This window comes from Grus americana, chromosome 11, assembly GCF_028858705.1.
Source record: "Grus americana isolate bGruAme1 chromosome 11, bGruAme1.mat, whole genome shotgun sequence".
Classification (NCBI taxonomy): Eukaryota; Metazoa; Chordata; class Aves; order Gruiformes; family Gruidae; genus Grus; species Grus americana.
Genome location: NC_072862.1, coordinates 23,841,159 through 23,855,119, shown reverse-complemented (window position 1 = coordinate 23,855,119; position 13,961 = coordinate 23,841,159). Strand labels below are relative to the sequence as shown.

General features: G+C 45.6%; 1 protein-coding gene across 8 annotated transcripts in view; it reads left to right on the top strand.

Annotated features, from left to right (window-relative positions):
- WNK2 (WNK lysine deficient protein kinase 2) overlaps positions 1–13,961 on the top strand; it is a 112,707-nt gene that overhangs the window by 95,209 nt on the left and 3,537 nt on the right. For 4 of the 8 annotated variants that reach the window (XM_054838140.1, XM_054838146.1, XM_054838142.1 and 1 more), the window contains 2 exons: positions 385–638; positions 8,391–12,879. In XM_054838140.1, coding sequence (XP_054694115.1) covers positions 385–638; positions 8,391–8,723 — 587 coding nt within the window. In that variant the 3' untranslated portion in view covers positions 8,724–12,879. Of the gene's footprint in view, positions 1–384; positions 639–8,390; positions 12,881–13,961 lie in introns of those variants that run through there. The other 4 variants (XM_054838141.1, XM_054838144.1, XM_054838143.1 and 1 more) reach the window with 2 other exon arrangements.

The window sequence follows — 13,961 nt, the reverse complement described above, 5'->3', positions numbered from 1 at the left end:
ATTTTTTAAATGCGTGCCGTTTTAGCAAGCCACACGTCCTGCCTGCCGCTCTCTCATGGTAGTCTCCTCTGAAGAGACGCTGTAAGCCGTAGGGTGTCGGCGCTACTGGGACTGCATTCGTTTCTTCTCTCCCGGTCATTAACTTCACCTAGAGAGAAGTTGTGGGCGCAACAGCTGGTGGCTGAGGTAACGCGATGCGATGGAAAATACGAACGCATTGGAGTTGGACCATTTCTTTAAGCAAAGGTGTTCTGTAGAAAGGAGGGGGGAGGGTAAAGGTCTGAAAAGCCGCTATCTGAATTGCAGTAGATGAGAAACTGTTTGAGCAGCAAAGTGGTGAAGCAGAGATGCCATCGTCAGCTTTCTTTGTGTGTGATTTTCCAGGATCCTCGACAAACAGTCTCGTAACGTGTCCTGAGCCCCTCCCGCAATCAACCCTGCAGGTTCAGGCCAACAACAGTAACAACAAGAAAGGGACGTTCACAGACGATCTTCACAAGCTGGTTGACCAGTGGACAAGCAAAACTGTTGGAGCTGCACAGACAAAACCTTCTTTAAACCAACTGAAGCAGAACCAAAAAAGGCAAGACATGGAGCCAAAGGCTAATCCCATGCAAACACAGAATGAGACATGTGGAGTAAGTGGCACTCCTTGAAGGACGTACCTTTTGCTATGTGTCTGAAAGCCTTTGCAGAACTCAGATTTGGAGGAGGACATAGACTAAAATTACTTCAGATAGATGCTTCCTATAAATGTCCATCTCTTTTCATTAAGTACTAAACCAGATTGTTTTTTTTTTTTAAATTGTCTTTTGGAATAATCTTGAGGGTTATATGGGCTGCAATATATATATAGAATATATATTTTTAACTTGCAAACTGCTTATTAACAGCAATATACAGCAATACTCATACCGTTAACCGTATGTTGCTCAACTTAAGTTCTAACTGTTCCTAAAGATTTCTTCTTTTTGATGTTTAATATTAATCTCCCTTAGGCAGAACAGTGGCTGGGCTGGTGGCTTGGTGGTAGCGAGCCTTGGGTTTAGTGGAAGCGGAGTGAGTACTGCGCTGGGACGGGGGACAGCTGGATGTGTCGCTGACCCTTGCTTCTTGTACTGGGCATCTTTGAGGTGCTCTGCCTCATGAAAATACCATCTTCAGAAATGCTGTGAACGTAAACTGCAACAAAACGGAAATTGGGAGTGCCCCCATTCATCCCTTCTTATTTTCAGTGGCAGGAAAAAAACATCGCGACGTGCGTTTGTGTCTGCGTTCAGCGCGGGTTTTCGTGGCTGAGTGATGGTATGGAGGCAGGCACAAAAATGAAAGAAGATGTAGCCAGAATGCCAGCTGACTATTCTGTCCCACCCTGGTCTGGGTTTCCAGGCCTCTTCCTCCTCCTCACGGTTGGATGATTCTTTGACTAATAGTTTTTGCTGGATTCGTTTGTTTGGAAGACTGGCAACTGAGCCAAAGTAGAGGAAAATAATTTAATTTTAAAAGCAAACAAATAGCGAAAACAAAACCAGCTTTGCAATCCCTTAGCACCAAGATAAGCGGCTCTGGATAGCAAACCATTGCCTTTTTGGCATGGAAAAAAAAGATTGTATGCAGCAGTGGTAGCTCTGTAGTTACTGGTGAGGTGAGACGTGCCACAGCAGGAACCGCGCTAACGCGTCTGCTTTGGTACCTGCTGGGTTTGGAGTTAGCAGGGTCGCTGACTTCACAGGGAAAAGCATTTGTGCAAATTCATTAAGCAATTTTATGTCAATTCTTAGTTGCCATAAAGGAACAAAAAACAGAGTAAATAATCCTTCTGCGTAGTGATGGCTTAACCAGTATAAACCCGTTCTGGAGTAACAGCGACATCTAATTAAGACCCTCTTAGTTCTCACAAAATAAGTCGAAGGGAATTGAAGATTTCTAGGAAGCGATGGTGAGGGCACGGATTTTGTTACTCTCTTTTGCTGTGCTTTTTGCAGCTTGATGCCTTTTCCCCGAGACTCCTGCAGTAGTTTGAAGTATCCGATGGGGGTGTTCTGCCCGTTTATAACTCTGGAAAAGAGAGCGGTTGTTTTGCTTATTTAAATCACCCACTAACATCGATTTGGGGTTCGTTTTACTTTCTGCAGTCTGGTGTCTCTGTTTCAAAGCGTGTGGGGACAGCAGAGTGTCGCTGTGGGAGGAACAGGAACGTCCCTGTCTTAATACGCTGATGTTAGAGGGTTTATTTCTTTCTAGAACACGGCAATTGTTCCAGGGAATTAACAAGGCTGACTGAAGTCTTTCAGAGATGATTTACCAAGAGCTGGGAAGGGTTGGGATTCCCTGCTCTTCATTTCATGTCATTTGCTCGGAAGAGTGTCGGTCTTCAGTTGCAGACCTCGTGAGCCCCGTGCCACCTTGTCCCGGGTGGTTCTGCGCGTGAAGTCCCTGTGCGGCTGCAGAGGAGATGCAAAGGTAGATGGCAAATCTTCCCAGCGTGGTTATCGTTGGGGTGTTTGGCCACGGAGATGACAGCAAATGGGGCAGTGGATGTGATTTAAAAGGCTTTTACAACAGCGCAGGGGCTGTTTTGGGAGTTGAGCGTCGTTCTGCTGATTGTACCTTTTGAAATTCACCCTGAAGGGGAAATTGAAGGTAAGGGAGGAGGAGAGGGCTTCATGGTGGTGGGAGAAAAACAGCCAAAAGAGGAGGAGGGAAGGTGTGTGAAAGGACCCTTAGTCTGGACAGCCAGACAAGTGGCCTGTAAGATCAGTTCTTGGAGTGACGAGTTACGTGGGGAGATGTTATACCTGTGCTGAATCGCCATTGAGTCCACCTTTTAAAATGGTATTGAAAAGACAAAAAGAACTCAGGAAATCACATAAAGGATGGAAAAAAATAGCTAACAGGGAGCATATAAAGCTCAGGCTGTACTTCTTCAGTCCATCTGTTAACACCATCTTTTCGTCATCTTTTTGATCAAATACAGAAATGCCTTTGCAAGGACAGAATAAGGAGCACTAAACAGATTTCCAGCCCATCAGAGAAAGTTATAATAATGCTTCATGTTGGAAATAAAGGCTAGATAAATTGGAAGTGGTGGTGATTCTTATCCTCTTTTTTTTTTTTTTTTTTTTTTTTTTTTTTTTTTTGAGTGGAACGAACTAGCAGGAAACTGTTAGGGCAGGTTGTCTCCTATCTTCAAACTGAGTGCTTTGGTTTAGGAGATGCAATTGTTGGTCCCATGCGACAACTGGAAATGGTGGGCAGGAGGCAGGCAGTATTCATACCTTCACTTCTGAATTTTCTCTGGAAGTTATTGGGCAGAAAGATGTCTCCTTGAAGAGTTTTCAAACAGGAGTAGGAGTGATGTGAGTTGCCGCATGGTGCTCTGTTGGCTATGGGTCCCCTGGGATTGGCACCACACAGAGCTCTTGTATGTGACACAGAGGCCACGCGGGGCCTGGGGTGAAAGTCTAGGACTTCTGTTACACAAGGTGTGACACAGAAGGCATCAAGCCAAATGGCCCCTTTCTACTCTGTATTTTTTTTTTTTTTTCCCCAATCTCTTAGACCAAAGGAAAATCCTTATTGGTTAGGGGTAGAGGTTTGTTTGGGGTTTTTTTATGTATTATTTTCTCTTACTGTCCACCCACTGTTATTAACGTGCAGGGTAGTTGTGTGGCCGATTTCAAATCTTCTCTTTTGCCCTGGAAACAGAGGACTAACTCCTGAGTTACCTTTTTTCTTGAGCTGCTTCTACCACCGTCAGCAGCTTGTTTGCTGTGTGAATACAATATATGATTGATACCTTTTTGTTTAATTAAGTGAAGGCTACTTTTTAAGGCTGGAAATCAACTCAGAAGATAAATTGGTGGTGTGTTTAATAGGAGTTAGTGGTTTTATTTTCTTTCCCTTTATCGTCAGAAGTGTAGGAAGCAATAAAATAATTGGGATGCAAAGGAAGAGTTTAAATTCTGCTTTGCTTCTGTGGAGGTTACCTGTCGGTTTGGCTGCAGATCCTGGTTGGCATGGATTAGAAGGTTGTGGGGGAACCTTCAGGCATCCAGTTGTGTCACAGGAGCACTGAAATGTTCCTTTTCAAATGTTGTATTTGAAAATACACGTGGATTCTCATCACCAGTAATTTGAAATGTAACAGGAGATATTAGGAAGAACTGAAGTCAAACTGCCTGATAACAGTTCTTTCTCTCGTGCTCATCCACGTTGAAGACATGATGAAATAATCCTTTTTTGCAGGTAATTGTGGTTACCGCTGGTCAAGGAATACACCTAGGAACATGAGCTGCCTTGTGTAGAGTACTGAATAGTGTGTAGTTAAAGGTGTTATTTGAAGATGCCTGGGAATAAAGGCCTTACCAAAAACATGTTTTCTATTCTTCATACCGTTACGTAGCTCCAAGGGTTTTAAAGGAAAAACTATCACCCAAAAAAAAGCTGTTACCATGTTCCAAGTCCGTAATAAGGTTGTTTCTGTGAAGCACGCAGGTCTGTGTCAGCCGGTGACGTGTGCTGGGCTTGGCCACCATCAGTAATAGCTGCACATCTGGTCGCATTTAGTGCGCTCACCTTTAATGAGCTGGCTGCCTGGGAAGCAGGCTTTCTGGAGATAGCCACAGACGCGAAAACGGAGCGGGAGGACTATTAACACCTTTTACTGTGTCTTCCGTCTCCATCGGATTGGAAGAATAATAAAAAATAGGATGAATCTGTGTCTGAAGCTATTCGACACTAACTTCTTGCTCTGAATGTCAGAACAGCTTTCCAGGAACCTGGAAGAGCACAAACACAAATCTTTGGCAGCACCTAATAACTTTGGGCTTTCAGCGAACTGGAAAAGGGCGATAAAAAAGATGTATTGGCATCCTTGCCCTGCTTGTGCTGGCAGCCAGCTCTAACCCTGCCCTGTGATCCAGACGGTTTTGTTTCAATGGTAGTTGGACCATACGGAAATAAAACGGTAATGCTAATAACGTAGCATCAAAATGTAGCTGGAAGAAAAATTATCAAAATCCTGCATTTTTAGCGTGAGTTGTGATAGTTACAGTCAGCTTTCAGAGCAGAATTGCAGCATAATGGTTTCATTTGTTCTAATGTCAAAACATAAATGTTAATGATGTTTAAGTCAAACACACCTACTAGCTATATACTTTTACAGTACTGTAGCTATGACTGTTGCTGAAGCGGCACCTTAGAGCTTGGCAAAGCGTGCTGGCAAGGTAGAGAATTAGAAAAAGAAGTCCAAAGAACAGATTTTTTTTTTTTCTGAACTTTGTCCAGTGGGGTTTGTTTCATTTTTACCTATGTTTTTGTGTATGTTCTTCTTTGTGTATGTATCATTCTTGTTTTCTAAATGAGTATGTACGGTTATTTGGGGAAACAGGAATAAATGGGAAGACTGGCAGGAAAAGGCAGGTATTCAGGGAAGCAGGAGCAGGAGGTGGCTCTTACGCGGCGGGGGGGGTGGCAAGCGCAGAAGAGGAGCCGCGTGAGCGGAGGTACGAAGGCAGCAGGCTGAGATGCCGCCGTAGGTGTTCGTTAAGTGTATTGCTTCTATGGAGGAGGCTAATGGAGACGCAGAGGGGAAGGGGGGCAGAATTTCACTTCCTTCTCATGTAATATAGGATACATTTTAGGATGTCAACCCAGTCTCCCTTCCAAAAAAAAAAAAAAACGAACCCCACCAAAACCACCCCAAAACAAAACACAAAAAATCCTATCGAATATCTCCAGCAGACAGACTTTTCTACGTGGTGATGACAGAGGTGAATTTTGCAGTGTGTTTGTTAAATTCCTTGAGTCTCTCCACCTTATCAGCCTGCTTAAGGCCAGGCCAGCTGACGTTACTAGCCTCTAGACAGGCAGCAGAACAAACTAAAATTACTAATTAATAAATAGTAAATTAATGTTGTAATACTAAAAATGATGTAACGCCATCCATAGTTGGCCAAGTCAGACACTCGGTCGCATTCCTCATTGCTAGCGTTACATCGTCTAAACTTGAATTAGGAAGGGAAGACCACTTCACTCCTGCAGGAGGGTTAGAGTATTTTAAATAAACCCCAAACTCTCCTCCGATACGACTGCAGGCTGTGGCCAGACACCTTTTGGTTTTCAGTGATCTCTAAACATCGAGCTGGATACAGGAGTCTGATATTGCACCGCTTGTTTTCAATTCCCAAGACAACTTCAGTATAAAAGAAACAATTTGCGCCCATCTCTTCAGGCTGTGGGTAGAATACCGAAGCCCAGAAGATGCTCTGGAAGCTGAAGGCTGTCTCCACTAGGATGTAGCGTGCTGGAGTTCATGCCCATGTTGGCATCAACAGCTTGTGCCAGAACTGGCGCCTTTCGAACACACTTGCAGAAGTGAAGAGCTAAGGGGAGAGGTCACCTGGGCAAAGAGGGAGCTGCAGATAACGAATGTGTCCCTTCGGCACAGAACTGCCCAGCTCGTGCGTGACGGGAGAACTTACGGGCTCACAGCTTCGCTTGTGAGCTTCAGCCCCCCTCAGCAAGCGTAGGGGTTGTACTCAGGGGTGAAGTTCCCTTACCGTTGGCGAGGCACTCGGCCGTGCCATGCATCTCAGGGGCTTTCTTTGGCGTGCCTCCGTTAAAATACCAGCCTGATTGACTGAAATGCCAAGCTGGTTCTGCGTGCAGCCGTGACTTTGACCCCAGTGTAGGTGCACACGTGGTCCATCACTGCGCGAATGTCCATCTGCTTCTTTTTGAATTTTATGAGCAAAGTGATTTGTAGTCTCATGGGCTTTGAGGACGGTTCTGGTGCATGTTGGTTTTGATGTTTCAGTTGGCATCTACATGAAGGAAGAAGTGGGTCGTTTTGGCCTCCATTGGTGTTGAGTAGTCATAGCTGGTTGAAAGATGGTTAAAAAATGGCTTTGACCAAGAGGCTTCTATCCAGGGGAAGACGCAAGAGCTTAGATGTCTTGTTGCCTCTTAAAGTGTGCATTTTGCTCCCTTGAAGCATGCGACAGAGGTAGAGGAAGCAACCTTAAATCATTAACGGGCATTTGTCACATTAACAGACTTTAATGAGTATGTGTAATGGTTGGGTTTGGAGCATGATGCAATTTTAGTCCTGGTGCACATATGTGGCCTTAAATACAGCTGCTGCTTTACTGAGTAATTTAGCTTATTTTAAGTTATTTTAAAATGCTGAGAAATCTACCTCTACACGATTTGTGCTTCTTGACTTTCATTCTCAGCAAATTTCTAATACATTTCTGTATTTTTCTAAAATTTGCTTTGAAACACAGGTTAATGCCTGAAAGCAGTAAGTCCCAGAGTGACGTTGTCATTTTTATTTTTAATTGAGAAGAGATACTAAATCAGAAACATAGGAAGCATTCCATACAGTCTTATACATATATTCATTTTTTCCGCTGAAATTTCACCTTCATACCAGTTTTATCAATTTAATGTGAAATATCAAATTAACAGGAGATTCCCAGAGTTACATAATACTCTTTTTTTTTTTTTTCTTATGCCATGAATAGATGCTGGCTTGGTGGGAGCCGCAGCAGGGAGTTGTAAATTCTGTGAGATTAAAACCGTAATGCAACGCTGCAAACCCCATGCGCAGCGAGAGCGGGCGGCGTTGTGGGTAACGGTTGTTTCCGTGGCGTTGGCGCGATGGAGCGGACAACTCGGGGAGCTCCGCCACCCCCGCATTTAGGAAGGAGAGCTCCATCTCTGCCCCTCACATGCAAAATCTGAATAATCGAAGTGGACGTTAGTAGAATTTTAGAAAAATAGCCAGAATTGGTTCCAGCCGCCCCCGAGGCAGGGGCAGCGCTGGCTGTGTCCTGGCTGGTTACCGCACCTGGTCTCCACCACCACCAGTGCAGGGTATTTAACCGCTGTGGCAAACCTAGTTTTTTACAGAAATGCGTGCTCGAATTTTTAAAACCTGTTCTGGGGATGGCTGTAAGAATACGAGATTTGGGTTAATTGTGCATTTAGTTTAATTTATTTACTTTTATGCACAAAACCGAGCATAAAAGATACTCGAGTTCCTTTGGACATTTGAGGTGTTCCATGGCTTTTTGTGGCATTCAGTGATGCTTCCTGAAATAGTAACCTTATATTCCAAAGCTTTCCCCTCCTCCCCATATCAACCTTTCCTATCAGTTTCCAAATTTTTTGCCTTTAAAAAACAATAAAAGCAAAAAAGGGGGGAAAATAAAGAGCTCCGAGGACACTGTGGCACCCCTGTGCCCCGGGGGCCGTGCAGCTGGGGGACCAGCACCGCCACGGTCCCGGCACGGGCATGCATGTGTCGGCACGCCGGCGCTGCCCACGGCAGGCGTGCAAAGAGGAGCTTAATAGCGACGCTTTTTGTATTTCTCTTTTTGTAGGTTAATTCGGTAAGAACGGGATTGGGGAAAAAGTGCGTTGTTCCAGCGTCTTGCCCCGTGCCCGCTGCGTTAGCTCCTGGAGCTTCGCCGTCCCTGCCAGTGCCTGTGCCAGGGCCTGCCCTTTCTGGCACGGTGCCGCCTTACCTGATGCCTCTCTGTCCCTACGGAGGAGTTTTCCCTACACCTGTTTACGGAGTGCCGTGGTCGGGGCCGGCCGCGCAGCCCGGCCTCGCGCGGTTCTCGCCTCTCGGCAAAACCTGCTTGCAGATGTACCCGGTGCCGCTGCAGCGACCCGCTGCCGAGCCGCCTGGCCCGCACCTGCGGATGACGTAGCTCGGTGGCCTCGCCATAGGTAACGGTGATTTTGGCGTTGTCACGTGGAGTGTTTGATCTGTAGATGCCATATGTGTTGGACGAGGCGGGGGTCCGGGTGAGGCCCGCTAGCGTACACAGCCATACACCGCATCCAGCAATCACTGTGAAATGGTCTCACAAAAGATAGCGCGTCTGTTACGGCAATATCTGCTTCCGTTGCATCGCTGAAGACACTTTATTCTGTTGTGTTCTGGTGTTTTACACTTGCGATCCTTAAAGTCGATGTACTTGAATTGATGATTGGAAAATTGTACTAACCCCTGCAGGAGTACAGTGCCTTGAATCTCAGCTTTTCAGTTCCAGCTGGAAAGAGATGTAAAATTATTCGAAAGGTGTATTTTATTTACAAGCTGCTTGCGAGTTGAAGTTCTTTTTATTTGCGAAAATATTGAAGGTTTACAGTCGACGTTCTTCATCAGTTTCATTCTGCTGTAAATGCTTTTATTTTAATTCACGGGTCGAATTTTCATTTCTGAAGCTTTTTTAAAAAAAAAAAAAAAAATTGTGAGGTGAGATTTGTTTGAGATGCCGATCAAAAAATCGTTTGTGTTTGTACAAGGAGTAGTGAAATGCACATTTTAAAATAGGAGCATTTACAGAGTGATCCAAGTAAGTTGTATATAAGGACAGGTAACAGCTTCGGGCAGTGCAATTCATTCTCTTCCTCAGTCTTTGGGAAAAGTTGTTGTAGACGGCAACTTATTTCTGTAACCGGCAGGCAAATCCTGTTTTCTTCTGGATCGGCAGCAAATTGCATTACGTTTTCTTTGCCATACTGGGCTTTTCTAATTCAGTTAAATTGCAAATTCACGCATGTTCCCCAAGTGAAGAAATCTAACTCAAATCTTGATTGTAGGAGAACCCGTCTCCGTTACTGTACGAACCGTGTAAGTACAGCACTCGCGTGTGGTCTGGCTTCGGTTCGGCCGCCGAGGTTAAGAACGGTGTTTTGCCACTGACGCGCTAGCAGCATCCACACTAAAACGGAATAAAAATGTGAAGCTATTCTTTTTCATATCTGATACTTCGGTTTTGGAGTCTCACCAACTCTTGTTTGAAATTTGGGGTTTTTTTTTTACTTTTTTTATCTTTTTTTCTTTTTAGCGTTAATTAAGTTTGCGCTCTAGGTGGCGTGGACACCCCTCTCCTGTTTGAAAGTTGCTTTTTGCCCATTTTACTGTGCGTAGAGTCTCCGCCTGCACCTCTCGTTCTAAAGGCACAAGATAACCACTAAAACTGATTTGCTGATGGTAAGTCTCCTTTCCCTCGGAAGCGCTAAGGGCGAGCATCCCAGGTCGCATCCGAAGGCACGATGCTCGGGATCTCCGCTGCGATGACGTTTTACACTGTCTGCTGGAGGGCAGAGATGTCTTGTGCTGCCAAGCTGTGAATTGTATAGTTCTATTGTACTTCGAGCATTATATCTGTCTAAATTATTTTGTTTGTACCCTTTGAAAATATTATTCCATCAATTCAGTTAGAATTGAATTTTATAGAGAAATATGCAGAGTCTTCTGCCTGGGCAAAATACTTACTGTAGTAAGAGATTTCTGTTCTCTGTAACATGTATCTTTAATTTGTTTGGGTTTTTTAGAGTCACATCTGTATGCTTCATGAGCAAACATGGAAAATATGTTCTCACACCAGTTTTCCTTCAGCTTGCACTGAATCTTACAGTTTATGTCGCTATTGCCTGTTGTATAGTCCATCCCTTGTATACTGACAAAGTCAGTGGCACTAAAAACCCCGAGAAATTGTATAGATTAAAAAGAAGAAAAATAAACATTTTGTGCTTGAAAATTGTGTGAAAAACCCAGTGTTTTTCTAAAACGTAGACTTGTGTCCGTTCCCAGCTGTTCCGGGTAACTTTACATTTGTTTTCCAGACTCTTATCCCTTGACTTGCGTAGAAGGAGCAGACATGATGCCTCCGCTGTCTCTCAGGTTCTGCCCCTAACTGACGTGTCCCACCTCTTGGCAGCTGTAGGAGCCACACGGTGCCCCGGAAGTCGCGTAGTGCCACCTCGCAGGTTACGTTGCCTGAAGTTCCCCTGCCCGCTGCAGCGTTTCCGGGGTCGCGCTGCTGCAAAGCAGACCAGACCGGAACATTAAACGGGTTCCTCTAAGCAGGTGGTGCCTTCAGTATGGTACGCGCGAGGATGGCAGAGTTTGGTAGGCCGTGCAAGAGGCGTGTGGACTGCGTCTCTCCTGCACTGAAAAGCGCTAGGGAAGCCCTTTTAACTTGATCCTGGCGTCACGTAAATGCGAGGAAGCGAAGATACGACGTTCAGCCTCGATGCAAGAGCCCTCTTGGCAGTCGCCATCGTTGGTGTAGGCTGCAGGAGAAGGGATGTGCAGGAAGAGGTTTGATGCGCCTGCTTCTGTCTTCCTGTGCATCCGACCCACGCGGCTTTGCTGTATGTGCTGCGCGCGTTCGAAGGTCCGTGGCCTGTGCTGCAGCTCGCTGGGAGGCTTCCTCCCCCGGGCCGGCGGCTGCGTTGCATGCGCTGTGTGCCCGGGCAGAGCCGGCGGCGGGCAGCCTGCGTGAGCGAGGCTTGAACGCAGCTTCCAAACGTCCAGTGGGTGTGTTCCTAACCATCGCATCTCTAGCTGGTACTGGGGCCACACAGCGGCTCTGAGGCTGATGCTGGCATTTCGGTATTCAGGATTTTAATTTTCCAATAGCTGTCTTGGCTGCAATTTTCTATTAACCTCAAGCTCTGTGTTGTTACCCTCGATGGTGCCGATGGCATCAAAGGGTTCTCTGACCCTCGGTGGCAGTTAAGCAAATGACGTGAGATGAAAAAAATGGGACAACTTCTTGAGCAAAAGGTGAGCAAAGGAGCAAGAGGGACCCGAGGGGTCCGTGCTGTGCCGTCAGAGGTGGGGGGGTCTGTACCCAAAAAGACATTCCCCTGCAGATCCCAGAACCGAACTGACTTTATTCCCAACTTTGACTATTGCTTTGATGTGCAGCAACCAGGGGTCAAACCCGCTGCGCAGAATTCCTTGCCTCGCCAGTTGCAGGCCTGCAGCCGTGTGCCGTAGCTCTGCCATCTCCTGACGTTCCCAGCGCTGCTCTGCAAGGACGCGTGTGCCGGCAGTACGGATCCTCAGCTTTAAATACGAGGTTTCGATGGGGGAGTTCGCAGATCCCCCAATTTTCAATCTGTTAGAACTTGTAGAAACTTAATACAAATATTGAAAGAATGTTTTAAACTGCCAAGTCACCCACCCAGTAGTTTGGAATTGCCAAATTAAGTTTGCGCATATGCCGCTAATTTGGCTCTCCATTTGCCGTACATCGTGATGGAGTATCTAAGAGCGTAATGGCATCCTGTTTTCCCACCGCATCCCCGGCTTGCTTGGAGCGGGGTCGGGCGGGGAGGAGAGCTGGTGCTGCTCGTCTGCCGCGGGGATGCAAAGTGGGCAGCGGAGGTGGCAGGGAGAAACGTCTGAGCGGTTTGAGGCTCTTCTGCAAATCCCAATTCAACCTCCCTGACACAGATTTCATTCAAAAGAATGATGTAAAATTGTCCCTTGCGGTTTCTTTGCATGTTTAACTCTGGTCTTCGTTCCACAACTTTAAAGAGGAAATATTACTTAACTATTGCTTTACACCTACCTCCAAAGCGCTTCTTTTTTGCTGTCTGTTGTTTAACTTCTTTATTTTTCTCTGAAATATTTGCCGTTGGCTGGTATCGGAGACAAGGCAAGGGATTGAATGGGCTGAATGTGGCGGTTTCTTTGCTCCCACAGAGATATTCGTGTTCAGGAACAGGGCGCTCTCGTGCTAAATGGCAGTATTTCCAAAATGAACTTAACCAAATTGCGGGGTTTGTCGTTTGGTATGTGTGGTAGGAAATCCCTAATACTTTTGAATCAGTCGTTAGTTTAACTTGGCTTTGTCAATAGTTGCTCTTTCCCTTCAAGCTTTTTTTTTTTTTTTTTTTTGTCCCAGTGCACGCTATTTTCAATTCCGAGAACATTCAGAATTTTTCCAAACAAGCCCCGTCCTTCTACATTCTTTGGAAGTTGGCCTTGGCGAGTGATAATCAGAAGTCTCCCTTCTGAAACTATTTGACCTCAGCATTGCTTTCCCTGTCCCCCCCACCCTAATTAAGCAAAGGGGTCAAGTCTTTTTTTTGTAAGCCTGATGTCTTAAGTGTTAGCTAATACGGCAAACGGTTGGACTTGGTGATCTTAGAGGTCTTTTCCAACCTTAAAGATTCTATGATTCTATAAAAACCTACCTAGTTTTCTGCCTTGCTGCCAACCAGCCCCCACCTGAGTTTTCAATAGATGCTGTTGAAGGTGTTGGCTTGGAGACAGAGGCCACAAATGAAATAGTTCATGACTGTATTTAACACCTCAGTGAGGTTCCCTTGCATTCTCCGGTTCCTCGTCTGCCCTTCTCAGTCCCCGATTTCTGGTGATGTTGGTGGAGAAGGATCGCAGTGCCGGAGAGGCGTGTGGTTGCTGAATGGGCAAGGTCTCTGCAGAGTACGTGAGCAGGGAGTTTGTGCGCTCTTCGTTGTCGCAGATGGATGAGTATCTTGCTATGGGATTGAATTCATAAAACAGCAAAACCATAATCGCATGGAACATCTTGCTATGGTTACTTATTATTGATTTGAATGCTTGAGGCGTATTTCTTTGAGTTGTGGTGTTGGGCTGCGGTTGGCCAGTGCTTGGGCAGGCTGAGCTTCCGTTGAGTATTCGGGCAAGCTGGCTGGCATGCTGGTCCTCGCGGTGTTTATTCTGAAGGAACCTGGCAGATACAATTGTTTTCTTGTCTGTATGCTCCTGAAATGAGCCGTTGATCAGATGGGAATTGTGTTGTGCCTTACACACGTCGGTGACTTTTGACTGCTTTTTCAGGCAGGTCTGTTTGTGGAGCCGTCCCTGCAGATGCGGCAGGAAGGTGATGTTCCAGCCCTGACCAGGCCAGGTTTTTTATTAATGCAGATAAGCTCCAGAAGTGCAACATAATGAAACCGATTTTAGGAGCTGTCAGGTTACAAATTCTGCATTATGAAAGAATTTGTTGCTCGGAAGGATTTGGATGTACTGCGATGCTGACATTAGCTGGGTCGGTAAATAGATTACTTGTAACCGATTCATCTGAAAGTCAAACTTGTACCAGGAGGCAGCAACTTTTGTAAATTATGTGGTCCTCTCTGCTTTTTTTTTTTTT